Here is a 25,243-nt window from a genome sequence, read left to right as displayed (position 1 = left end):
GACACTGGAGAAGAGGACTGGGCAGATGCAGCCAAACAGTACCGTGTATCTGGTTGCTGCAAGCCCACAGCGGCTTTGTCCCTTGGGAATCCCAAGGGCAGAGCAGGGAGTGACGGGGCAAGGCTGGCCTGCAGTGGCTCCCACTTAGTCTCAACAGAATACTGGCTTTTATTTCTAACCACTTAGACAAAAGCGAAAACAAGACTGGAAAGATGAAGGGCGGGTCTTTTCAGAGCAGGAGCCAAAGAAAGAGTGGTGCCTTCCAGGCCAGAAACTGGCTCTGGGGAGCAAAGAACCAGGCCCCTGTCCCCTCCCTATGAGTCAGTTCAGGAGGAGCTGGGTGTGGCTCCTGTAAGAGGCTGGTTTCAGTATAGAGAGGCCACTAGGGAGGGAAGGAGGCCCAGACACACAGCTGTGGGACTGACGGACTCCCAAGCCCCGCCTGCCGGTGCTTGGTAGTTGTGTGATCTGGGGCACCGCTGTTGCTCTGAGCCCTAGTTTCCTCAGTAGACACCTCCCTATTGGGATGGGGGAGGGGTGGGAAGGGTAATTAAGCCTGGCAATAAGTTTCTGTGGCAGCCGTTAATAAGCCGTAAATCCCTTCGGGAACACAGAGGTGTTATCCTTTCTGTTAGTCCCTTGGGAATGGAGAACAGGGAATCTCTGATAAGCATCTGTCAGTGTCCAGCCCCATCCACTTCTAGCTTGTCTTCCAGCTTCAACAAGCAGCATTGCTGGCCCCCAACCCCTCCCTCTTAGAAAATCACCCCTTCCACTTTGTTACTTTTTAAAATATGAATGTATCAGCCTTGTAAATTTTCTTATGTTTTGTTTTTTGTAGTACAGGCTGTCTGCTTTCCTGAAACTGTGTAGACTAGGTTAGCCTTGAACTCACAGAGATTCACCTGCCTTTGCCTCCGAAGTGTTGGGATTAAAGATTCATGGCACTACTGCCCGGCTAGCCTTGTAAATATTAAAATCAAAACCATGCCCCAAACCTTTGCCCAATCTCTGAGCCCCATCGAGGTGCTCTCCCGGGTTTACATTTCTAAGCAGCTTTGCAGGTCACAGAACATGTATTTTGGGCCTTTGTTATCTGTTTGGCCATACCTCGATGTCATTAAAAAACAAACAAACAAACATAATACGATTGACTGGATTATTTGCCCATTTTACAAAGGAGAGGAGTGTCTGAGCAGAGATATCAGCAAGTTCCTGGTCTTATTTTAGACCCTTGCCTGCCCTCTTTGATGCCAAGATGTTTGAGTGGTCTGATCTCCCGTCTGCACTCCCAGTCTCTAGCAGCTTCCCAGTGCTCAGTGGTCATGTTAAAATGCCTCACCAAGAAAGCCTGGTGACCTAAGTGTAATCCCTGGGACCTGTAAGGTAGAGGAGAGAATCAACTCCCCCTAAAGTAGTGCTCTGACTTCCACATGCATGTTGTGGCATCTGTACTAGTGAGAGTGTGCATGCTCGCACACACACATACATTTCTTTTTTCTTCAGGACGGGTTTTCTCTGTACAGCGCTGGCTGTCCTGGACTCAGTTTGTAGAGAAGGCTGGTCTTGAGCTCACAGAGATCCCCCTGCCTCTGCCTCCGAGTGCTGGGATTACAGGCATGCCCACTGCGCCCGGCTCCACCAAATGGCTTTTAAAGGTGGTATGTTTTGTTTTTGCTTGGTTGGGGCTGAGGAAATGACCGTAGGTGGGAGTGATTGCTGCATAGCATGAGGACCTGAGCTTGGATCTTAAGCCTGGCCTTGGCAGCACAAGTCCGCAATTACATATGCAGGAAACAGTTGCTGGAGGCTGGGTTGGGTGGTGAGCTCCAGGGATACAGCATTTGTGAGTTGTTACCTGTGCTGAGCTGGCTTTTGGTGATGCAGCTGCCTTTGAATCCCCTGTAAGCAACCCCAAGAAACTTACTGGTCTACTAAGTTAGCCTTGGGAGGAATCATTTCCTTTAGTCTGCCTTCAGTATCTTTTCTAGGATAAAAGATATTAATTTATGTCTTCCAGCAAGTCACACATCAGCAAGGGACCAGAGAGCTCACCAGAGATGTCTAGTAAGAGTGAGCCTAGTTTGGGTGACCTGAAGGCAGGGTGTATTGAAGATGGAGGCAGGGAGGCCCCAGGATGAGCAGGCACTATAACAAATGCCTTCTCTCACTCTCTGTGTTTCTTGGATTTGGCTAGAGGAACCATCCTATCAGAGCCATGGGTGTTTCCCCAATCCAGTATATATAACCTTCAGTGAAGGAATAGCCCCTCTGTTAGGGAATCCACAGTCAGGCTGCCAGCAGGCAAAGAAAAGGCACCTTTCCCTTCCAGATGTGACCTCTTATGTCTAGACCAAGGGCTAGATAGTGGGTGTTTGTATTGGGGATCCAGGGGTTGGGTGGAGATCCCAAAACGATGTGGACCAGAAGGAAAAGACTGGCTAAGAACAGATTTAGGACTCAGTTGCAGACCCCTGGGTCCTTTTGTCCCTTCTACTTCTGGATTAAGAGCTGAAGTTACTTACAAATGATCATTCAGTTCTTCACAATCCAGTGACCGGAGTTGTTAATTATTTGCATGGAGCCAAGTCCTTAAAAGTAGGAACAAACTGAGTACATACTGAAAGTAATGTTTATGCCCGAGCTCCAGAAAGAGCAGACGAGCAAAAGGAAGTCCCAGCACTCAGGACACCATTCCAATCGTGAGCTCTTAAATTGTGTTATGTGATTTATATATCTGCATATTTATAGCTTATTCTACCACCATCTTCGTTTTCTTCAAACTGTGAATTGCAGGAGGCAGGTCAAGCTTCAGGCAATGACCAGTTCTACGTAGTTAGAACAAATTGTCGTAAAAAAATTTGTGTTTCCTGTCTCTCTTGATTCTGCCTCTCTGTATGTTGGCACCATCCTCAGACTTTCTCCACATGATGTCAAAGTGGCCTATAAGAAGCAGTGCAAAGCCAACAGATGCTTCAGCAATTTCAAAGGACAAAGATTGCTGCCTGAGCTCCAGAGCTAACCTCCACTGGCCTGCAGTGGAGTCAGTGAGGAGGCTATGGGGAACGGGGAGGGATGCAGCCCTGTGGTTAACCAGGCCTGCTCATGTGCCCCACACCTGAGGCAGAAGACAGAGTCAGCCTCTTCTAGACCAGTGGTTCTCAACTTGTGGGCCACGACCCCCCACAGGGGTCACATATCAGATATTCTGCATATCAAAAATTTATATCACGATTCATAATAGTAGCAAAATTACAGTTATGAAGAGCAACAGAATAATTTTATGCTTGGGGGTCACTGCAACATAAGGACCTGTATTAAAGGGTAGCAGCATTAGGAAGGTTTAGAACCAGCGTTCTAGACCTTGGAAGGTTAATTTGACATGTGGGAGCTGGGGAGCAAACTTGGTAAAGTGCTGGCTTGTACTGCAAGCATAGGACCTAAGTCTGATTCGCAGAACTTAAAGAAAGTTAAGGACACTTTCTTAAGAACACAAGTGGTAGCAAACACTTGTAACTCCAGTCTTGGGGAGGTGGTAAGAGATGGATTCCTTGGCTTAGCTGGCCTAGCCCAATCAAAAAGTTGCAGGACAATGAGGCAGCGTTTCAAGCAGACATAATGTCTGAAAAATGACATTATGAAGTGGATCTCTGACAAGTATTCGAATATGCACAGCCCAGGCTCCCATGAAGGATTAAGCCGATATGTATGCGACATTTGCAAAAAGATTTTGTATCACATAATAACCTCAAGGAATGTTATATAAAGAACAAAGAACTAAGTAGGAACGCACATTAAAGTGCAGACTTGTTCTTCTGGGGAGGGAAAGAAGCCCAGTGGGATTCAGGCACAATTTTATTGAGCCTCAATCCAGGAAAGAAAGGATTGGGTCAAATGGAACATTTCCAGACGTTCTTTAGAAAAAAAGGCTAAAGACTATTTAATTAATGATATGATTACACTGGAGGGGGGAGGTGCACAGGAAATGTCAAGGTTTGTTGACGGCACACAGTAAGCGCAGCGAACGTGCTTGTGGACTGAGGTGATGGACAGAGCCGCAACATGGAGATGGCAAGGAGGCTGTGGGCCTGAGCCCGTCGGGAGCAGGAGTAGGGTCGAGTGGTGTCCACCCCTGGAAATCTCATCCTGAGAGGGGGAGGAGTGGACCGCTCCAAGCACGGCAGCACAGGCCTGTGATCCCAGCGCTGGGGAGGTTGAGAAGATCTTGAGGACGTACTTGTCACTCAGGCCATCTGAAGCAGTGAGCTTCACGTTTAGTCAGACAGCCTGTCTCAAAAATTAGGTAGAGGGTGACCCATCCCCAACCCCTCGTTTCTGCATGCACACATACACGGATACACACAAACACACACACACATACAAGCAGATAAAAAGAATGATGCGTCCATATGCAGGCAGCTCTGGCTGGCTCCTATGACTCGTAAAGGGGGTCCAAGAAAAGACTTAAAATCTTTGAGGGGCTGGTTGTAGACTTTAGATAATATAAGGAACTTTAGGGTCTGAAGACAAAAACTAATCAAGGGCAGCTTTTGGAACATACAGTCCTGGGACTGTAAAATCCAAGTTTGCTCCTTAAGTGTTGAAATTCTGAGGTTGAACCATTGTTAAAGTGATGCCTGGTTTTATCTCTCTTCCATGGAAGGGCTACATTCGATGAGATCTATTAGGTGCAGGGCCTGACATCTCGGAATCCTTATGCAAGTAAGGATGACACAGTCAGTGGCCACTGGACCTGAATGGAGACACTTGTGGGGGTCTAGGCTCTACTCACCTTCATTTTTAGGAGGAAATCACAACGTGTACCCTACGGAATCACTAGGAAGAGGAAGCAGGGTCTTGTGGACATTCAACAAGCATTTTACCGGTGCTTACTACTTACCAGCCCAGGGTAGGTGCTAGGTGGGGAGACACGGATGAGTAAGGAAAAGTCTTGGATTAATGGAGCCCGGAGTTCAACGGGAGAGAGGCATAAACACACACCCAGATGATGCTCACAAGATGGGCGGCTTTGAGAGTGGCGATGCTCCGAAGAGACATCACATAGTTTGCCTGCCTTACTTCCTACTTGGCGGACATAAAGAACCATAGGTACTTTGGCTTAAAACAACATGAAAGTGTTAATTTTACCGTTCTGGGGGCTCCATACAGGCTGAGGTTGATGATGCATTTCTTCTAGACTTTCATGCTTCTAACCTTCCTAATGCAGAGACCCTTTCCTACAGTTCCTCATGTTGCGGTGATCCCCAATCATAAAATTATTTTCATTGCTACTTCATAACAGTAATTTTGCTATGGTTATGAACTGTCATATAAATGCCTGATATGCAACCCCAACCAGGAGGGGGGCGACCCACAGGTTGAGAACCACTGTTCTAGAGTGTGCCTGCATCCCTTAGCCTCTGGTCCCTTATTTTGACAGCTGTTGCCTTTGTCACAGCCACTTCTCTCACCCTGACCCTTCTGTCCCCCCAATAACATCCCCTTTGATTCCACTGGTTATAATAGTGAGCGAATACCTCTAAGTCAACCTTTCTAACTTAGTCATAGAACAAAGCCCCTTTTGCCTCCTAGGGTAAAACACGACATTGCAAATGTAAAGCACAAGGGTGGGCATCTTTGAGTGGATATTACTCATTCTTCTGCAGCGTTCCTGGGGATGTCCTCGGGAACCAGTCGGCTGGCCTCGGCAACGGCGACATGTACGTAATATCTGGTAAGCCTTGCTGAGGATGTGGGAGCAGACTGGGTATCTAATGGCTTACTGTAGCTACCTCTCAGAGCATACTGTCACATGGGTTGTCCCCATAATATCACAGAATGAATGTCAGGCAGCTCCCAGACCTTGGGCAAGCATATTACATACTTAAGTTCCAAAATCCACCTAGGAGAATGGAAACGCATAGAACTATCAAGAGAGTTGGAATGAGGATTAATAAAGACGCAAACGATGAAATCTAAGACAGCGCCTGGTTTTCAATAAATGTCTGCTTAGGAATGACTCCTATATTCCTCCCTTGTCTTCTTTGTTTTGCCGAGGCCACTGCTTCCCCAGCTCTCTCTTAAACTTGCTTGCCAATCATGTTACATGTTCCACCAATAACTCTGGAGCCCAGTCAGACGCTGGAGTCGGTCTGTCAGTCTCTTAAGCTTAGTTTCTTCCTTTGTACAATCGGGATAATAACCTATATGCGAACAGGCTAAATTAAGACACATAGAAAGGGCGTAGTGTATTTTCTGGCACCAAATTAGGGCCTGATAAGCAGCAGCGTTGCTTTCCCCAAAGGCCTGGCCTCCTTTCAGCCTCATTTCCCACATTCCTCATTCAGCAGCACGGGACAACCCTCTAGTCTGTGGGCAAACCCAGAACCCGTGGGCATTGCTCGACGTTAGCAAATCGTTGTGCCCTATGCAATTCTACTTTGCTTTCCAGAAGCCTGTCCAATTGCTTCTCAGTAGCAATCGCTTATGCAGGCACTTGCCTTAATCCTGAGCAGGAACGAGGTCCTTGAAGCAGGGTGTCTCCGAAGGCAGACACCCTGTATGTGTCTGGAAAAGTACTTCCCCTCCTCACAGGCCTCAGTTTTCTTATCTGGAACGAGTCCATTGGACTGGAAGGTTAAAGCTGCAGCCAGGGATGAGATTTTAAACTGATAGAATTTAATTAAGTCGCAGAGGACCTTCCAGGTCGCCTACTCCACCTCTCCTGCAGAAGGGGAAACTGAGTACTGTTGGTGTTCTGGTTTCTCTCTCAGAAAGAGAAGTGTTTTTCTTTGCCCCAGGGGCATGTTTTCCGAGGAAGGAGGCATCCTGGCTTTCTTATCCGTCCGAGGGAGGAGAACTCTCGGGACCTCTCAGGGGTCCTGCGCCCCCGGAAACACCTACAGCAGCTCACGTGAGCGCACCTACAGCAGCAGGGGGCGCTCGGGCCGGCAGGGGGCAGCACAGGCCCGGCGCAGCCCCGTGGGAGGAGGGCGTGCTGCAGTGCCCGCGGCGGCGGCGGCGGCGCGGGCTGGAGGTGCAGCCCTCCCAGGTGGGAGGCGGGGGCTGCGGGCGCAGGAAAAGGCGCCCCGGGAGCGGCGCTAGGCAGGGGCCTCCTCCGGCCAGGCGCGGCGCGAGTGGGAGCGAGCGCGCCCGGAGCACGCAGGCGCTCTGCTCGGGCTGGCCCTCGGCCGGCGCGCGGCGCGGGAGCAGCCCGCAGCCGGTTCCCCCCGCGGCGCGTTTCGGGGGTGTGCGGCGGTCACGCAGCAGCCGGCACCAACCGGCCGCCCGTAGCGCGGCGGCGGCGACAGCGGCGACAGCAGCGGGACGGTCCCCTGGGCCGCCCGTGCGCGCTCTCTCCCGCGCGGCCACTCGCGGCGGGCGCTGGCCGGGCCGGCGCGCCCCGCGGGCGGCCGGAGCGCGGCCTTGGCCTCGGCTGGGCGGGAGCGAGCCCGGGGCCGCAGCCCGCGGGAGGCGGCGCGGCGCGGCGGGCACTGACGGCGTCGCCGGGCGCTCCCGGGCGGCGGCGCGGCGGCAGCGCAGGGGGCGGAGGCAGGGGGCGCCCCCGGCCAGGATGCTGCGGTTCCTGCGCCGGACCTTTGGCCGCCGCTCCATGCAGCGCTACGCGCGGGGCGCCGCGGGGCGCGGGGCCGCCGGGCTGGGGGACGAGCGGGACGGGGGTCCGCGAGGGGGCCCGGCCGCCGCCGGCGGCTCCTCGGTGCTGCCCGCTGCGCCCGGGGGCAGCGTGTTCCCGGCCGGCGGCGGGCCCCTGCTCACGGGCGGCGCGGCTGTGCACATCTCCGCCTCTGGAGCTGCCAGGGCTACCCTCTACTGCCGAGTCTTCCTGCTCGACGGAACCGAAGTGAGCGTGGACCTGCCGGTGAGTGACGCGGCGCGTGCGGGGCACTGGCAGCCTGCAACCCTTGGGGCAGAGCCCCCTGCCCCAGTGTTTCCCTCTGGGAGCCTTGCCGGGCCGCCCTTTGGGGACCCCTCCCCCATCTTCCAGTTTTCCCTAGCCGTGAACCCTCCCGGGACCACCAGCCCAGCTATGCTCCGGGCTTTGGCACTCTGCACCGCAGGGTTGGGGCTTCTTTGGCGCCCACCTAGGTTTTGGGGCCTCACGTCTACCCCGTGGCACACTGTCTCTACGTCCCCATGTCCCCTCCCCTTGGCGCAGATGGCCAGCGTTCCCTGCCAATGTTGGCCTTCCGATACTGGGTTGAGTAGAATGTTTTTGGTATGAGGCCCTGAAGCACTGGAGAGGAAACCCTTGCCTGCTGCTCAGCAGGTGCCCCGAGTTTGGGAGGAGGGTTAGAGAACAGTTTTGCCTCTGCTTTCTGCCGATTCCCCTATGGATAGCCCCTACTCCTATCCGAGAGTACCCCATAGCTCACAACCTCGCAGGGGGTGGAGCGACTTGGAAGCCAACTCGCCGGCCAGGTCAACTTTGAACGGACAAGGTGCTGGGAGTTGGTCCCAGCCCCTTCTGAACTGGCTTACCGACCCTCTCCGGGCGGTGTGCATGGGACGTGCAGGGCATCCCTGGGTGGCAGCGCCAGGGCCTGTGTCCCGGCCACACACCCACAGGTGGTTGCACCCGGGCCCAGTTCCAGTGGCAAGCTAGGCCAGCGCCAGTATCTCCGGTACAGAGTCCAGCCGCCAAAAGAGCCTTTCTTCCCGAAGGGGCCAGTCAGATCCGATCAAACCGACGCTCTAGCGGGTGCCTGCTTTTCACCCCACGCTGCGGGAGTCTTTGGGCATGACTGAAGACACCGCAGTAATGGAGCTTTAGATGAGTTACCGATTGTCTGCAGCGTTTAGGCCTCCGGACAATCTATAACGGGTGGCAGGAATTCTTTGGACTTAAGGAGAGGACTCAGCCTGTAAGGGGTCTCAGATGGGAGAAATCAGCCTTCCTTGCCTGGACTCTAATGCTTCTTTGTGTGGGTTTAATTTGGAGACAATTTCAATTTACGGTAGTTTCATTTTTGTGGTTCCTGTGCTCCATAGGAGAGCATTTTGTTATGAAAATATCCTTGCGGGGCCTTTTCATAGAAAAGGTGCCGACATTTCCCAGCCCAGAGCTGTTGTTTTTTAAAAAGCATTCATGTCACTGCTCCCCAAGAATGAGGCTCTCCACCTCTGATGCAGCCAGGAGAGGCAGCCTGAGAGCGGGCAGCAGAGACTAGGTGAGTGGGCAGCTTGGGTTGGGAGAGGATGTGGCGCAGTTTGCATCTGGCAAAGGAATGCTATCCTTGGGAACTTTGTCCAGGCTCCTTGCCGGGTGGTTTTCTTGTCTGTTCCCCAGGGATAATTGGCTTATGAAATGTATTGCTGCTGTCAGGTTTGTGTGACAGGCTTAAGTGGTGTTTCTGAGATGAAAAATTGCAAACGGAGTGAAGCGCCTATGTGCTAAAGAGATCAAAACAGGTACACAGATGAACAGGTTGGGATGCTGACTAACTGCAGCTGTTGGGGCCACAGGGGGAGGAGAACACTGGCTTCTTAAAAGGTTTTTCTCTTTTTATAAAAGGGCACAGAAGAATTCCTCTATCTCGGGTTTCCTTCTGATGGCAGATCCTTTTGATGTTTTTTTTTTTTTTGATACGTGAGTGATTGAATGAACCTCCAGTTTTATGTATACATACAGACATATGACCGTGTACCATGTCTGTAGGCAAACAAAAAGCAAACCCTGGCTTTGTCGTGTGAGCTCTCAAGGAGGAAAGATGAAGAAAGATTACCAGTGAACATGGCTCATTGATTTAAAGATTTATTAGATATTAGCATTGCATCGCTTAGTCTCCTCCACTAATCTTCCCACATCTGAGTGTTAGTTCCTGTAATTAATTCTCCCAGTTCCGAGGTGTATCGCCAGGCAGCTGGCTCCCCTGTGAATTTGTAGTGTTTGTGTTGTTCCTTAGACCCACTTTACTGAATCCCCTTTTTGTGCCTCCTTCTAGGCATTTGACCCCAGTTGTGCTTTTTCTGCTGTCTCCGGATGTTTACTGCTTCCTGGGTTCTGGCCTTGTCTGGCTGCTTGTCACACAGATAGGATTTACCTTTGACCTGATACCCCTAAGCTTCCTTCTGTATTGGATCACTTCCACAGAGACCTAGGGACCTGGCCAGACTATGACTCCTTTGTAATTAAAACCCTCTGGTGGCCTTAGCTTTAAGAATTCCTTTGCTCAGCACACAAAAGTGGTAATGTGTTGTCATAAACCTTTTTATTAGCCTCTCTCAGGATAGTCACTTGTGTTCTGAAATGGCCTCAAACACAGTAACACCCTCCGTATGACCAGGCTGTGGCACCTCCGTGCAGTTACTCATCATTTATGGGGTGTCTCCAATGTGCTAAGCTACTCGCTGTAAACACAAAGGTCAGTGAGATATGGCTTGGAAGACACATTGGAAAGATGGTTTTGTATTCTAAGTGAGGCTAACAGGAGAAACATTCCTTAGTGGGATGCTCCAGAGGGTTGAGGTAGGGCGCATGGGGGTGTGGGGTATGGAGAACTTCCTGAAGTTTTTGATGCTTGAAATGATAGCATCTTAAACCCACTGTCACTTGGCAAAGCCAAGGTCCAGTTGTCACAATCAAAGGAAGATGCCTCTCATTTTCCACTGAGTTTCTTCCCAACAGGCTTGGAGGTGGGTGGTCTGATTGGTTAAATCTGCCAGCATTCCTGGATGTCCTGAGTCCTTCATGTAGGTAGAGCTTTCTCAGTCAGGATTAAAAAAAAAAAAGACTTTCTCAGTCTTTTGAGCCCCCACCTATAACACGATGTACAAGCCCAGCTCCCAGGTGACACCCACAGTGCCACCCAGAGCCACGTCCCTTCAGAAACCCGGCCCTCCCACGGAGGGCACCTCCCTCCTGTTGGTCTGGCCGTGCCCAGCCTTCAGGTGTGGTCTGAGGGAGCCAGGCGCCTGCCTCTGTGAACGCGGCTGCAGCTCCCACTGGATGCTGTGCTTGGCAGCAGCACCCACTGTTGGCTATTACCTCTCTGTTGACTAAATCCCTGGCATCGCTTGTGCCTGGGCGGCCTCTGCTCCGCCCCGCCTCTGTTGCCTGCAAGAGTGCGTGCGATCTTTAAGCAGCCCTGTGTGCAAAGCTGTTGGGACTAGTGGCTTGCCTGTTAGGACTCCCACCATGCCTTGCTGGTTGGCCAGTGTAACATTTGGCACAGTTGCTCTCACTGTATCTAGAGCTTGGCATTGACTCATTAGGGTACAGTACAAACGTGGAAAATTTCAGTGTTACCTTAGAGCGCGACTGTGCCACCTTGGGCAATGGAAGCTCAGAGTGTCGGTTTCCCCGTTCTTAAAATGGGGAGATGAAATGCTTAAAAACAAATTAGAATGCCTCAGTAAATTGCAAGATGTTGGAGGATTGCTAGAAAGTTATAATTTCTTAAACTTCTCATTCCTTTCTTTGGAACGTGGAGAAGCTTTTGAAAAAAAATTGTAATATGGACTTTAGAAAAGCAAAAGTGAGCTGTAACAGGCAGGTTTCCTGTTGACTGGCTCTTGGAGTGGAATTGGAAGCAGGATGCTGTATGAGGGATGCTTTTCTAAGAAGCCTCACTTTGGGAGAGGAAAGGAGGCTCTTCACAGGCTTAGAAGGACTGGTAGAACAAACATGGCACAGCATAAAGATCACATGCCTTATTTAGGAACTGAAAGAATGCATCCTATCCAGTGTGTGTGTAGGTGACCGAGGCCAGAGCCCATGAAGTAGCTTTCCTGAGTCACTCCCTGGAAAGCTGGAACGGGCTGCTCCAGGAAGGCATAGAGCGAGCTGGGTTGTAGGATTAGGTTGCGGCATTGGAACCACTATTCTTGCCTATGCAAAAACGGGTGAGATTTGTTTCTGACAGTCAGGAGCGAGACAGGCTTTCTCAGACGTTTTTCTTTCTCTTTTTTTAAGTTAAGATGTTTCAGTGTGTTGCCCAGTTGGCAACTTCCAGCAATCCTCCTGCCTTAGCCTTCTCTGGTGCTGAGACCGCAGGCATGTGTTCAATGTTTTCATTTCATCTGAAGAAAGTGCTGTGTGTGTTTGTGTGTGTGTGTGTGTGTGTGTGTGTGTGTTATTTTCTTCTCCAAATGAATATTTGCAAAGCCCTTGGAGCAGAAGAGGCTTCGGCAGTTCAGAACACTGGCTGTTCTTCCAGAGGACCCCGGTTCGATTACCTGACAGCTCACAGCTGTTTGGTAGCTGTGGTTCTGGAGTACCCACGGCACCCACCCGGAACACAGGTGGTGCACAGACAAATGTAGGCAAAACACAATATACGTAAGATAAGAAAAAATTTAAAAGTCCACAGAGTTTACCCCTGGGATCCTGGGTTTGGTATTTCAGGGAGCTGAGCCCCTGGCTGCTCACAACCCTCCACTGCAGAGGACACTGATAACTGCCGCCCCACCACACTCTCCAAAACACTCTGTCTCTGGGGACAGCCAAAGGCAATTGCACTGTGCAGTAAACCCACTATGGGCGTGGGTGGCATGTGTGTGTGTGTGTGTGTGTGTGTGTATGCATGCATGCATGCGTGCCTGCTTGCTCACGTGAGTATGTGGTGGAGGTGGGGCAGTCTTTGACCTGGGTATTGGCCTGGGCTTCATAGAGCCTGCTTTTGCTGCAGTGGAGTGGAGGTTGAGCAGGAGGAACGTGATGCCAGCTAGGCTGTGGCAGTACTCCAGGGGAAGGGTAATGAGGGCATCTCTGGGAGAGGGGCAGAGGGCCTCAGGGCAGTTCATAGGTGGAATCAGGTGAGTATGTGGGGGAAGGGCACGGTGCCAGTGTGGAGCGTGTGTGGATGATAGGCCTCCCTTCACCCACTATTGTGGGAAGAATGAAAAAGCACAAAGGAAACCCCCAAGGTCTGGCTGCCTCAGCTGCCTTGCTGCTCCAGGTCTTTTCCTAGAAATAGATATTAGTGAATGATGGCCCTGCATTCGGCACGTGCCCCATCCTTTGCCAGACTTTCGGTGGACTCTAGGGAGCCTTGGGTATCCGTCTCCATGGGTCCTGAGATTGTGTTGTTTCAGTAAAGGATGTCTTTACTATAAACGGTGAGCCGAGCTGGGAGTGAGAGAGGTGAGTGGTAGGCACCTTTCCCTGGTAGGCTGAGATAGAGACTAGGTCCCTGAAGCTGGTGCCGCACTGGTCAACCTCAGGAGCGGGGGTGTGGTTGGTGAGTTAGGGCTCCCCTAGTCTCTTCCAGGAAACTAAAATGACCCTCCAGAGGTACAGGGCTCTGAACAAACATTAACTTGCTAAGTACTTAGTCTCATTGACTTCTGTCTCTGGTTTTGAAAAATCAGAAGGCTGTGGGGGGTCAGCTTTTCCTTTACCTTTTTGCCTAGAAATGTAGCAAACTTCTACCCTGGTACCCAGAGATCCTCTTCTTCTTTATCCTCCAATACATGCCCTTCCCGATGCTGGATCTCTTCGGCTGGCTGGCTGCAGACGTCCCCTTCTGCTACTCTGCTCTACCGAGAGAAAAACCCTCTTCAAAAGGAGCCTGCACTCTGTCCATCGCCCAGCGAGCTTTTTACTGCCAGGGTCACCTACTGATTTATCAGTGCATTTTTCTCCTTCATCTCCACAGTTAGAACCAGGTTGCCAGCAGAAGGATTAGAAAAATATGGGGAGACCAGAGATATTAAAACAGCTTCTCAGATTTCATGACAGGTTGGAACCACTAGTGACATCGTGCTCCATCTTCATCTAAACTTTTAATCTTTGCATTGATGTGGAAATATGTATTTTGGGTGATGAACTTATGCGGGCCAATTGGAGATGGTCTTAGAGTGAGGCTGAGGAATGTACATTCCAGGAACGTACTGCCATGTGGTTGTCTGAGCGCAATACCTGGGTGAGAAGCACTTCTCTTCTCCCATCCTTCCTCCTGTTGACAGTTCCCCGAGTTCCTTGCATCAGGGACCATCAGCTGGAAGAGTCTTAATTGTTAACTTGACACAGTGCAGACCCGCTCTTAGTGAGGGATTGTCTGGATCAGGTTGACCTTTGGGCCTGACTCCTGGGACTGTCTTGGTTATGTTAACTGATATGGGAAGAGCAGCCTCAACGTGGACAGCACCATTGCCTGGGGTTGGGTCCTGAGTTGTTAAAGAGTAGAGAAAGCAGCTTGAGCAGTAAGTGTGCATGGATTCATTCTCTCTCTGCGCTAGACTGTGGATGGGACTAGTTGCTTCAAGTTCCTATAATTTGGAGCTGTAGATTAAAACAAATTGTTTCTTTCCTAAGCTGTTTTTTTTTTTGTTTTTGTTTTTTTTTTTTTTGCTTCTTAATTGTGGGCTGAGACCCCAACTCTCTCCTGTAAAACTCAAGGATGACAAATGCCTTTCTGGGCATTTTGGAAGAACCCAGGACCCCTGAGCAGAGATCCAGGCAATTAGATAGGGAGGCTGCAGCCGGAGTCTGTTCAGGAATGCCTGTGAAAGCTCCCAGTTAAAGCTGGTCTGCTGGATATGGCCCGGAGCCCAGCCTGTGCCCCCTCCACCCCAGTGTCTCTAGTCTTGCATCTTCAGCCTCTGTGGTTCCTCTCCAGCTGACTGTATCATCTTACCTGGTCATTTGATTTTAATGTCCACTTACAAAAAAAATTTCCAAAATGTGTTTGCTTGTTCAAGGCAGATTTTCTGTAGTTAATAGAGGCCTATGAAGGTCTTCCAATGTGTTGTGGGAGGGTGTTTCTTGAGTTCATAGTCAACGGTAGACATGTAATCCTGTGGGGAGCAGTACAGGGAGGAGCCACTGAACTGTGTGGTACTGTAGGAGAGGCTTGATGCCCACAGTGGCTGGGACTGTCCCAAAGGATGCAGAGGAGCACAGCTGTTGTATTTTGCTGGAAGGTATCTGGGCAGCAGGTGCAAATGCATGGAGGGTGGGAGAGAGGAACTCACTGTCTTGGGGGCGGGGTGTGGAGGACTGTAAACTCTGACTCGACCTTTGTGAGGGACCTTTGAAGTGTGTGTACCTGGCTCAGTGCTCAGGGCTTCTGGGATTATCCTTCTGGAAGTTCACAAAGACTGTTTTCCCCAGAGTTCTACAGGAAAGTCAGGCTTAGCTGGCAAGTTAGGAAGCTTGCCTGAAGCCACTCAGCTAGCAGGGTCCAGCTTCAGGCAGAGAGTGTGGAGGGAATGGCCCAAGAACTCTCTGGAAGCTCAGCTGGACATGGCATGAGTGAGTGGCTCCGAGCCTGTCCCAGGGGTTCACAGGTCTACAGGTGCACGGGTACCCCAGAATATTTCTGCCTTTGAAGGTCACTTGGGACTTCCAGAACCTGAGTTCCCATCTTTGGTAGACTGGTTGAGTGCAGTTTGTTATTTGGTTTTCAAGACTGTGTTTCTCTGTGTAGCCCTGGCTGCCCTGGACCTCACTCTGTAGACGAGGCTGGCCTCTAACTCACAGAGATCCATCCGCCTGCCACTACGTCCTGAAGCGAATGCCCCCACCTGAGGCGTGTGGCACCACCGCCAGCCCCTTTTGACTTGAATGCCATTCTTCAACACCTGGCTGGAAAGCAGTCTTCATAAAGAAGTGCCTAGTAGAACAACCTTAAAACTATCATCAAGAAAACCATTTTTTATCTCCCCATTCTGCTGTGGAGCAAGTGCTGCTCTGCCCTTTGTTCCTTGTCCTGTGTGCTTTTGTATACAGGCTGATAAGCAGGGAAGGTTTTGTTTGATTTGTTTTGTAGCCTGGGAGTTGAACCCACAGCCCTGACATGGCTAGGCAAGTATTCTCCATTGCCGGGCCTGTCCTTTTCTTAGCAAATCATTTTCCAAGTGTGCGGGCTTCCTGAGCGTCTCACCCTCTGCTTCTGGCTGGCTTGTCTGCCCTGTCTCTCTGTGTGTGGCAAGTGAGTAATACCTGCCTCTGCCTTGTCTGTCTCTGGGGGTTGGAGGTTGATATGCAGAGCATCTGCTATCCTGTCTGTTAAGCACCCTGCCTCCCAGGCTCACAGAATTTGTGTCATTTCTTTAATGGCCTTGCCTGGCGAGGTATTACCTTTTCCTTCCAGGGGGTTTCTAGAGAGCAGATGGCCACAGGCCACAGGCCTGGTAAATGTGGTCCATCCAGATCCAGTCTGGGTTCCCGGACTCCTTTTCCATTGCTTCCTCCAGCTCAGGTGCACAAGCAGTCCTCCTGTTTAACCGTGTGTTCCTGGCATCTCTCAGGGAGGACAGGAAGCTTCCTTGGCTGTGCTTCACGGCACTGTCTCTCATGTCTGGAGTTTTGGTTCTGTGTGCTTCCCCATTCCCTCCCCCCGCTCCCCCTCCTCCCGTCCTAGCGGGCAGTGTGCACAGCCTTCCCTTCTGATAGCTAAGAACTGGAAGCTGGTTGGGCACAGTGCACACCTTTAATCCCAGCGTTCATGAGTCACAGGCGGGGGTAATCTCTGTGCATTTGAGGCCAGCCTGATCTACGGAGTGAGTTCCAGGACAGCCAGGGCTGTTGAAAGCAGCAAAGCCTCGTTTCTTTGTTTGTCTGTTTATTTTGGTTTATTTATTTATTATGTATACAGTGTTCTGCCTGCATGTATGCCTGCAGGTCAGAAGAGGACACCAGATCTCATCATACATGGTTGTGAGCCACCATGTGGTTGCTGGGAATTGAACTCTGGACCTCTGGAAGAGCACCCAGTGCTCTTAACCTCTGAGCCATCTCTCCATCCCTGGAAAACTTGTCTTGAAAAACCAAAAACCAACACCAAACCAAACCAAACCAAACCAAAAAACCTGGAAGATTCCTCAGGGTTTTGTCCTACCATGGGCCTACCAAGTGATTCCTTGGTACCCAAAGCTGAATTTGGTTCTAGGAATGAGGTCATCCACCTTGCTGGCCTCTCTGAGCATACATCCACAGGTGCCTGCAGAGGAGGCATCCCTTGGCCCTGTGATGTTCTTCCATGTCCAGATCCTCATCTGACTATTGTCATCATTGTCATGATCATGGCTTTTGAGTGGCCCGATAGTGTCAATTCTATGCCTGCTACCTTGTTCAGTTGCACCTACTCTGAAGTAGAACTTTTTCAAAAGTCATAAGGTAACACAGAGCTTACCTTTAAACAGTCTTTAAGAATGTAGCCATTATACCACACATCTCTAGAACTTTTTTCCTCTCCTGAAGCCCCATTTGAACACCAACTCTGCATCTCCCCCACCACACACACTGTCGCCCAGCCCCATTTCTAGATGTTGTTGGGATCCTCAAAAACAACTTTGCATAGTATTAAAAGGCCAAGCTTAGCCTTCTTCCATTCCAGGTATATATCCTAGCTCCTGGCACCCGCCATTTTATTTTTTGTTCCTTTGAGGTTGACTGCTCTCAAATTGGTAAAGTAGAATCCTGTAGCATTTGCCCATTTGGCTTGTATCACTTGGCAGTGACCCTCTTAGTTGTAGCCTGTATGCTGTATATTGTTTATCCATTTATCCTAGTCAGATGGTTTTATGAGTTTTAGACTTCATTACCTCAGTCCTCCCCATTCAGTAGGGCTGCTGTCGTGGGAGCAGTGGATGCTCTCAGCGCTTCTGTCTTATTTATTTTAATTAATTAATTAGTGTGTGTTTTGGGATGAGAGGGTGCGCACATGCCATGGTGCATATTTGCCAGATAGAAGACAACCTTACAGGAGTTGGTGCTCTCCTTTTATCCTGTGGGCCCTGGGGATCGCCCTCAGGCTTGGCGACAGGCCCCTCTACCTGCTGTGCCCTCGCCTCCTGATGGTTGGAATTCTGGCGCCTCCACTGGGACTTGCTGTGTTGCTCCGTAACACTGCCTGGTGGTGGTGGTGGGAGGTGATGGCCAGTTACACTTTTGTTGGAGCTGCCCAGAACTGGCAAGTGTTCCTTCTGCCCAGCATATTAAAAAGGGAAATATAATCACAAAAGAACTTGTGGTTGGTTGGTTTGTTTGTTTTTGACCTGGAGCTCACTCTGTGGCCCATGCTGGTTTCAAACTCACATGGAACCTCCTAACCTTAGCCTCCCCAGTGCTAGGCGTGAGCAATTATACATGGTCAGATGTTCTAGAACAGGAAGAGTTTGGATGAAAACAATGCAGGGAAGATCCTTGCACTTCCACCACCCAGCTTAAGCGGAGACCGATCCCCCGTGCAGACACGGTTCTGAAACTCTTTGCTGGGCCGGATTCCTGTTTTCCCTCCTGAAGCTTGCCTTTCATCCCAATCTTTTTGTTTAAGGACTTCTCTAAGCGGTGCACTGTTAATTTCCTGCACTGTGAGCTGAGGTGGTTTTTCCTCTAGCTTTGTGCATGTGAGACCCATCCATGATGATGAGGTTCTTGGGGTGCTAACCGCTCTTCAGTTACTTTGTTGCATAACTGTAATGGATCAGTTTATCCTTTGGAGACGTTTGGATGTTTTCAGTTTAGAGCTGTTTGGGGAAAAAAAAAAACCCACTTTGTCAAACCTCCTTGACTTGGTCCCAGGTGCGGACTATGCCAGTGTCTTTTCCAGGCTGCCTACTTAGCATGGGGGTGGGGTAGGCTGGGCCTCTTAAAGCTATACCAAGTTGTTTCCCAGCATCCTCAAAGCACATCAAGGCATCAGCCATCCCTTCTTCTCTAGTGTCAAGCATTCTGCAGCATTTTTGCTTTATGCCTGTGGTCTAGTGGGGTTGAACCAGATCCTCATGAATGCTGGGTAGGTATCCTGCTACTGAGCCAGCCCCCTCGTCCCTCCCCTCCCCCATCTTCCCTTCCCCCAGTTAGTGATGGGATTAAGTGTTCCTTAGTCACACATATTGCCTTCTGGGCCCTGCACTGTGATTTCTACCTGCTCTCACTGTGCATTGCCATTGTGTTATGCTCTTTGGCCTTCATACCTACACCTTACGAAGGCCATCCTATCCCCCTCCTCAGAGCACACGCAGCCGGCAGGCTTTCTTGGCAGCCTCACTCACTGAGGAGGAGCTGTTAGTGTCTGACTCCACTGCCGCTCAGCAGGAGCTCCATTAGCAGCTTCGGGGGGGGGGGGGGGGCTTTGGGTGAGCAGGGGTGAGACATAGAATCTTCCCACCGTGTGTGTGTGTGTGTGTGTGTGTGTGTGTGTGTTCCAGCATGCGTGTACAGGTACAGATGTGTATGCGTGGGTGTGTGCATGAGTGCATGTGTTTGGGGAGGCCAGAGGATAATTTAGGGTGCTATTTCTCAGGTGCCATGTACTTTTCTTTTTTTTTTTTTTAATATTATTCTCTGTTTGTGTGTGTGATGTGTGAATGCATGTGACACAGCGAGTGTGTGGAGATCAGAGGAAAACTCTGTGGAATCAGTTCTGCCTTTCTACCTTTATGCGGAGTCTGGGCCCCCAGCTCCCACAGCAGGCACTTTATGCAATGAGCCAGCTCTCGGGCCATGCTTTTTTTTTTTTTTAATTTTATTTTTCATTTTTAGACAGAGTCTCTTAATTGGCCTGGATTCTGTTAATCTAGCTGGCCAGGAGTTCCAAGAATCTATCTGTTTTCTTTCCCAGCACCAGGGTATTAAAAGTGTGCGCCACCATACTTGGCTTTTCATAGGTGGGATTTAGAGATTGAGTTTAGGTCCTCATGCTTTTAAAGTAAGCACCTCATGGCCTGGGCTGCCCTCCGCCCCCGGAACTGTATAATAGACCCTAAGTTATATAGACATGGGGTTCAGTATTTACCCAGGCATACTGTTACTCATTTATACTCGCAGCTCTGGCCCTCCCTAACCTTCTCCCATTGTTCTTGCCTCCTGGAAGGGGTCCAGATTCCTCTCGGCAGATGTGAGGAAGGAATGTTTTCTTTTTTCTTCTGTCTGCTCTCAGTTTCTGCTCTCAGTTTCAGCACCAGCTCCTAGATAGACACTTTTTTATCCCATTCCCTCCTGTCTGGGTACCCTTTACCCTTACAAGGGGCCCTCTGCAAAGCCCTTTCTGTCTCTCCCATCTGGATATGCCAGTGTGTTTCAGGGAACACAGAGCCAGAGGACACTCCAGAGAGAATGAAGCCAGCTGACTGTAGGACAGTTGGAGTGAGGAGTGGTCGGCTTCATGGAGCCAGTGGAGACCACCTGGTCCAAAGCCTGGTTCGGGTGGATTTGCTTTCCCAGCTGCCTGGGAATGCTCACTGCTCTCTCCAGCCCGTGACGAGAGTATCAGCAAGGCAGCTTCCATCATGCAGCTCCCTCTTGGTGATACCCACTCGCTTAGCCTGCCACACTCTCCTGGAGGCTTCATTCTCTGCCTCTTCTAAAGCAGACTGGGGCTCTTCCCAGCCACAGCTGGGTTCCCTGGCCCATGATATTCTTCCAGGCACCCGATATTTGGTAAAGGCCCAGGAGGGTTAGTTATTAACCTGCCGTGCGCTCTCAGCTGCCCATCCCTGGCATTCATCAGCCACAAGCCTCTTATTGCCCTGTGGGCTGGGACTTGAGACCAAGGCTTGAGCAACCTGCTCTGTATCTGTTAGTCAGCATCAGTAGCTCTTTGATGACAGCGAGGGTGGCTGGTCAGGGTTCAGGGAGGGGCCCAGGCTGGCTTGAAAATGGGGTCCAGGTCAGTCTTCTGAGCCACCAGTGGCAGATCCAGTATGATGAGGAGACTTTATGGGCTCAGGACTGTCTTCATGGGAGAATGGGGAAGCCAAGGTTGGGAATGCTTTCCCAGGATATGCTACTGTTATAAATCTAGGGGTTTGTTTAGCTTTGAATCCTCGGCGTTGTGGTGAGGGCTGAGACCCACTGCCCCTCCCCCCTTTTTTCTGCAGAGCAAGAAGTCTGTAGTTTCAGCCAAGTGTGGAAGTGCATGCTTGTAATCTCAGTCCTAAGGAAGCTGAGGCACACATCCTAGGGTAGACGTGAGACCATATCTTTTACAAGCAATGACATTTGAAGTAAAATTTATAGTCTTATTTAAAGAGACTGCTAAAGAAAAATGGAAAGCTGATGTTTGTTGTCTTTGTGTGTGAGACAGACAGGTGCCCGTGGAGGTTAGAGGCCAACCTTGGGTGTCGGTCCCGCTCCTCACCTTGTTTGTGGCAGGATTTCTTTACTGTTGACTGGGTGTCCATCAGGCTAGCTGGCCTGTGAGCTTCCAGGGATTTGTCTGCCTCCCATTAGGAGTGTTGAGATTGCAGACGTGTACTTTTCTGCATTGGGCTTCTTAACATGGGTTCTGAGCATCTGAACTCAAGTTTTCACGCTTGCATAGCAAGAACGTTGTTAACTCCTGAGCCCCCTCCCTGCCTTGTGTTCTCTTTTAGAAGAGAAAGGGTTGCATGCTCTGGAATTACTGTAATGCGTCGTTTGGTTTATTCACTCACAGAGAGATGAGCCTTCCCCATGTAGGAGTTGCCCAGATGGCTAGTGTATGCCATATTTACCAAAGAGACCTGCTCTATTTTAGCTATTTCATTTATCAAAAGAAACAAACCACAGAACTCCTAGCTTATGTAAGACCCTCTGTGGGGATGGCAGATGTTCAGAGACAGGGCCCCACTCGCCAGGAGCTCATGTAGGGCAGGGTACAGGATTGTCCTTGACTTCCTTTGTACCTTCCCCGCTCCTCCTAAAAAGGAGACAGAGTGACTTGTCCTGATGTCCGAGGTGAACCTGCTATAGGCTGTTCCTCTCCCAGGCTCCAGGACTCTAGGACTTCACTGAAAGGACAAAACTCAGTGGGGTGAGGGTCTTCCCTCCCCAGCTGTCCCAGAGTTCAAATAGGCTGGGCTCATGCATCTCTGTACAGTGTGCCAGCCTTCAGAGCATCGTGGCCTGAGTCCTTGCTTTTTCTGGAGCTAATGGGTTACCCTTGATGGTTTTTAAATTTTTATTTATTTATTTTATGCGTGTGTGTATTTTGCTTCCATGTATGTCTATGTGTCATGGGCATGCCTGGTGCCTGTGGAGGGCAGAAGGTGTGGGATCCCCTGGGACTGGAGTTATAGACAGTTGTAAACTGCCGTGTGGATGCTGGAAATTGAACCTGGGTCCTCTAGAAGATCAGTCAATAGCTTTAACTACTGAGCCATCTCTATAGCCCCTGTAACAGAGCTTTTTTAAAAAAAGGTTTCTAAAGTCCACTTTCTAGGGCACACCCCAGGTTCTTGGTAACCCCCAGGGTTACTGGGTATAGGTGGGGCAGGATGGTGTTCTCATAATGTTTCAAGGCTATCAGGTGATTTCTTGGGCATCATTAAAATGAAGAAGTGGTGTTTGAAAGGTCCACATCTTAGGGGTATGTGTGTGTACCTGCACACACACATTTCAGAGAGAGAGAGCAAGCGAGCGAGAGAGAACCAGGCTCTTACTCATAGTACCTGTTGTCTGTCAGATTGTAGATGTTCTAATTTTAGGGAATACTCCACAGTAAGGATTTGGCCTCATATCCCATAGGTCGAACCAGCAGAACAAGACTTGAGCCATTTTCAGGTATAAAATTAACAGTCCCACACTCTTCGTGACTGCTACCCTCCAGCCCCTGAGCAAGCCCCCACTCCTCACCCAGTCTTGCTGTTCGCCTTTTGTTAGCTGCTTTTCTTTTTATTTATTTATTTATTTATTTTGAGGCAAGGTTTTGGTATGTAGCTTAAGGCTGGCCTGGAATTCACTGTGTGTCCCAGACTGGCCCTAAACTCATGGCACTCCTCCTGCTCAGCCTTTCGGGGTGCTGGGATTCAGGTGTGTTATCACTACACCTGGTATTGATTCCTTTTTAGTTGTCTTCTAACCTCTTGAGGGCGTGGTCATCGCTCCAGCTACCAAGTTGACGGAGCTTGTCGCCTGGTTCCCTCACCCTGCCGCCCCTTCCTGCACTAGACCCTGCAGGGCACTTTTGTCACAGGCAGACCTAGTGTGTTTCAGATAATAGTTGTTCTTTACACAGTAATTAGAATAATGCCTAACTCTCCCGGCCTTTTATCTTTGCAAATGATTTCTTACGGTGTTAAGACTGGTATGACGTGAAGTTTGCCGTGGGTGATGTCTGTTATACTCAGTGTTGTGCACCTTGCACCCATTAAGCAGGCACTCCCCACTGTCCTTTGCTCTAGGCAACTTAATCTTTTGTCTTCCGTGGATTTGCTGACGCTGGGCTTTTAAGTAGAACCCTACAATGGGTGGCAGTTACTGTCCGCCTGCCTTGACTTAGCGTAATGTCTTCTTAGGGTGCATCAGCAGCCATTTTCCTTGTTCAACACCCTGGTTTTATGGCTTGGCGTAGACCTGTGTCCCAGGTAGTTCTACCGACACCCTTATTCTACAGCTGAGGAGATGGAAGCACAGGGTGGTTAAGTAGCTCCTGGAGTGCACATAGTGAGCATGCAAAATACATGAAGGTTCCGGGCTCCTGCCGAGCCTGCTCTGGAATGTTGTTGTCTCCTCCTAACCTTGGCCCTTTGAGCCTGTGCTAGCTGTGGTTGCTGTAAGCGCAGCCTTTGAAGTTGAAGGGTAAGAATGAAATGAACCCTGTAGCCTATGCACAGCATACGTGATACAGCTCTGGGAGCAGAAATCATCTGCAAGGCCTTGCAAGGAGCTGCTGAGCAGAACTGTTGGTTCAAGTTCTTGGCTTAATTGGGCTGGGTCAGTTTCGTCATGTGTCCCCCCAAATGTTAAATGTTGAACATTGAGCTGTGAGCATAGTGGGGTAAGCCGACTGGTTTGGGAAGAGCACTGTGTGTTGAAAATGAGTGACGAGGGCTCCTGAAAAGTAGAGGTTACCCCAAATAAAGGTTGTCCCCTGAAGCTGTATTTGCTCTGTACCAGCAGAGCTCCAATCTGTGTGCAGAGCTGCTCAGGCATCACTCTGTAGCCTTCCAGTGCTTTATAAGGTAGTGTGTCCCTTCTTTTAATGAACGAGACAACAGGTGTCAAACAGTCAGGTCTCATCTGGGATCTTGTCTCTAGAATGGGTATTGGCCCAGGAAGCCTGGCTCCAGCCTTCTGTGCTTCATCTTTCCCTAATTTCTTTAAAATTCTGGGGTGGGGGCTGTTTGGTGAGGTGATTCAGTCCATAAAATGTTTGCCAAGCAAGCATGAGAACTTGAGTGTGAGTCGACAGTGCTGTGTAAAAGCTCAGTGGCATGTGCCTGTGTCTTTACTGGGAAGCCAGAGATAGGCAGGTCCAGGAACTCCCTCTGGTCACCAGCCAGCACAACTTGGTGAGCTGTAGGTGTAGCGGGAGAGAGTGTCTCAAAAAATAATCAGGCAATGAAGAAGGATGGGGTCAAGGGTAGGTGTGGGTATAGGATAGGCAAGAGAATCTATGGGAGATGAAAGAGGAAAAGAGCCTAGGGGCCATACAGGGAGATTAGCAGGATCACAGTACAGCAGGGGAGAGATGGGAAAACGTGATCTACTGAAAACACATTTGTTTTTAAAAAAATGGTACAGGGCTGGAGAGATGGCTAAGCAAGGACCCAGGTTCTGTTTCCAGCACCCATGTGGTGTCTCACAACCATCTGTAATTCTAGTTTTAGGGGACCTGATGTCCTCTTCTGACCTCAGTGGATGCCAGGCATGCACATAGTGCAGGCAGAATGATCATATGATAAATGAAGTAATTCAGAAATATTAAAAAATGAAAATGCCATGGTATGTAATACTTTGTTTGCTAACTTTAAAAAATGAAAACAAAGTTGACAGTGATTGAGGAAGATACCTGATGTCATGCTCTGATGTCACAGTCATATGCATCCCTCCCCCCATTTCCCCTATACCTACACATACGTGTCCCCCCCCATTTTGGGCAATGACATACTTAGACCATGAGAACAGAGAAACAGTCTGGTTTCTTGAATCGAAAAAGGAGGAAAATACTGTTTCCTACTAAACATCTCATCATGACGGTTCTGTGCTTTTAAGTCGAGAGGGAGAACATTTTTCCCCAAGATCCTAAAAAATGCAACTGGTCACCCTGTTCATACCTTTAAGAAGTAAACTCATGGCAGCACATGCTGTCAGTCTTCACATGCACTGCTTCTTGTATTTTTGGAAAGGTTGAGGGAGTTTGGTCCTTGTCATGGGGAAGGGGATCCTTAACTTGTCTGTAGTGATGCAGGAATCCAAAGTGGCCCTCATGGAAAAGACACTCACTGGGTGCATATGACACACAGTAGGACTGAGGGTTGGCCTGAAGGCTGTAAGGCCATGGATCTTCCTGAGTGCTTATAGCCCTCCTCAGAGGGATCCCGCAAGGCACAGAGCAGTCACTGTTCCTCCCAT

At 50.0% G+C, this 25,243-nt stretch overlaps 1 protein-coding gene across 6 annotated transcripts in view; it reads left to right on the top strand.

Annotated features, from left to right (window-relative positions):
- The first annotated feature begins 6,959 nt into the window (after nucleotides 1–6,959).
- Epb41l4b (erythrocyte membrane protein band 4.1 like 4B) overlaps nucleotides 6,960–25,243 on the top strand; it is a 152,902-nt gene continuing 134,618 nt past the window's right edge. For 2 of the 6 annotated variants that reach the window (XM_060379944.1, XM_060379943.1), the window contains exon 1: nucleotides 6,960–7,879. In XM_060379944.1, the coding sequence (XP_060235927.1) occupies nucleotides 7,574–7,879 (306 nt within the window). In that variant the 5' untranslated portion in view covers nucleotides 6,960–7,573. Of the gene's footprint in view, nucleotides 7,880–8,664; nucleotides 9,189–25,243 lie in introns of those variants that run through there. The other 4 variants (XM_021628125.2, XM_060379942.1, XM_060379947.1 and 1 more) reach the window with 3 other exon arrangements.

The sequence above is a fragment of the Meriones unguiculatus genome, chromosome 3 (assembly GCF_030254825.1).
Source record: "Meriones unguiculatus strain TT.TT164.6M chromosome 3, Bangor_MerUng_6.1, whole genome shotgun sequence".
In the NCBI taxonomy this organism is placed as follows: domain Eukaryota; kingdom Metazoa; phylum Chordata; class Mammalia; order Rodentia; family Muridae; genus Meriones; species Meriones unguiculatus.
Note: the sequence above shows the minus strand (reverse complement) of the source record. Positions and strands in the feature narration are given on the sequence as shown.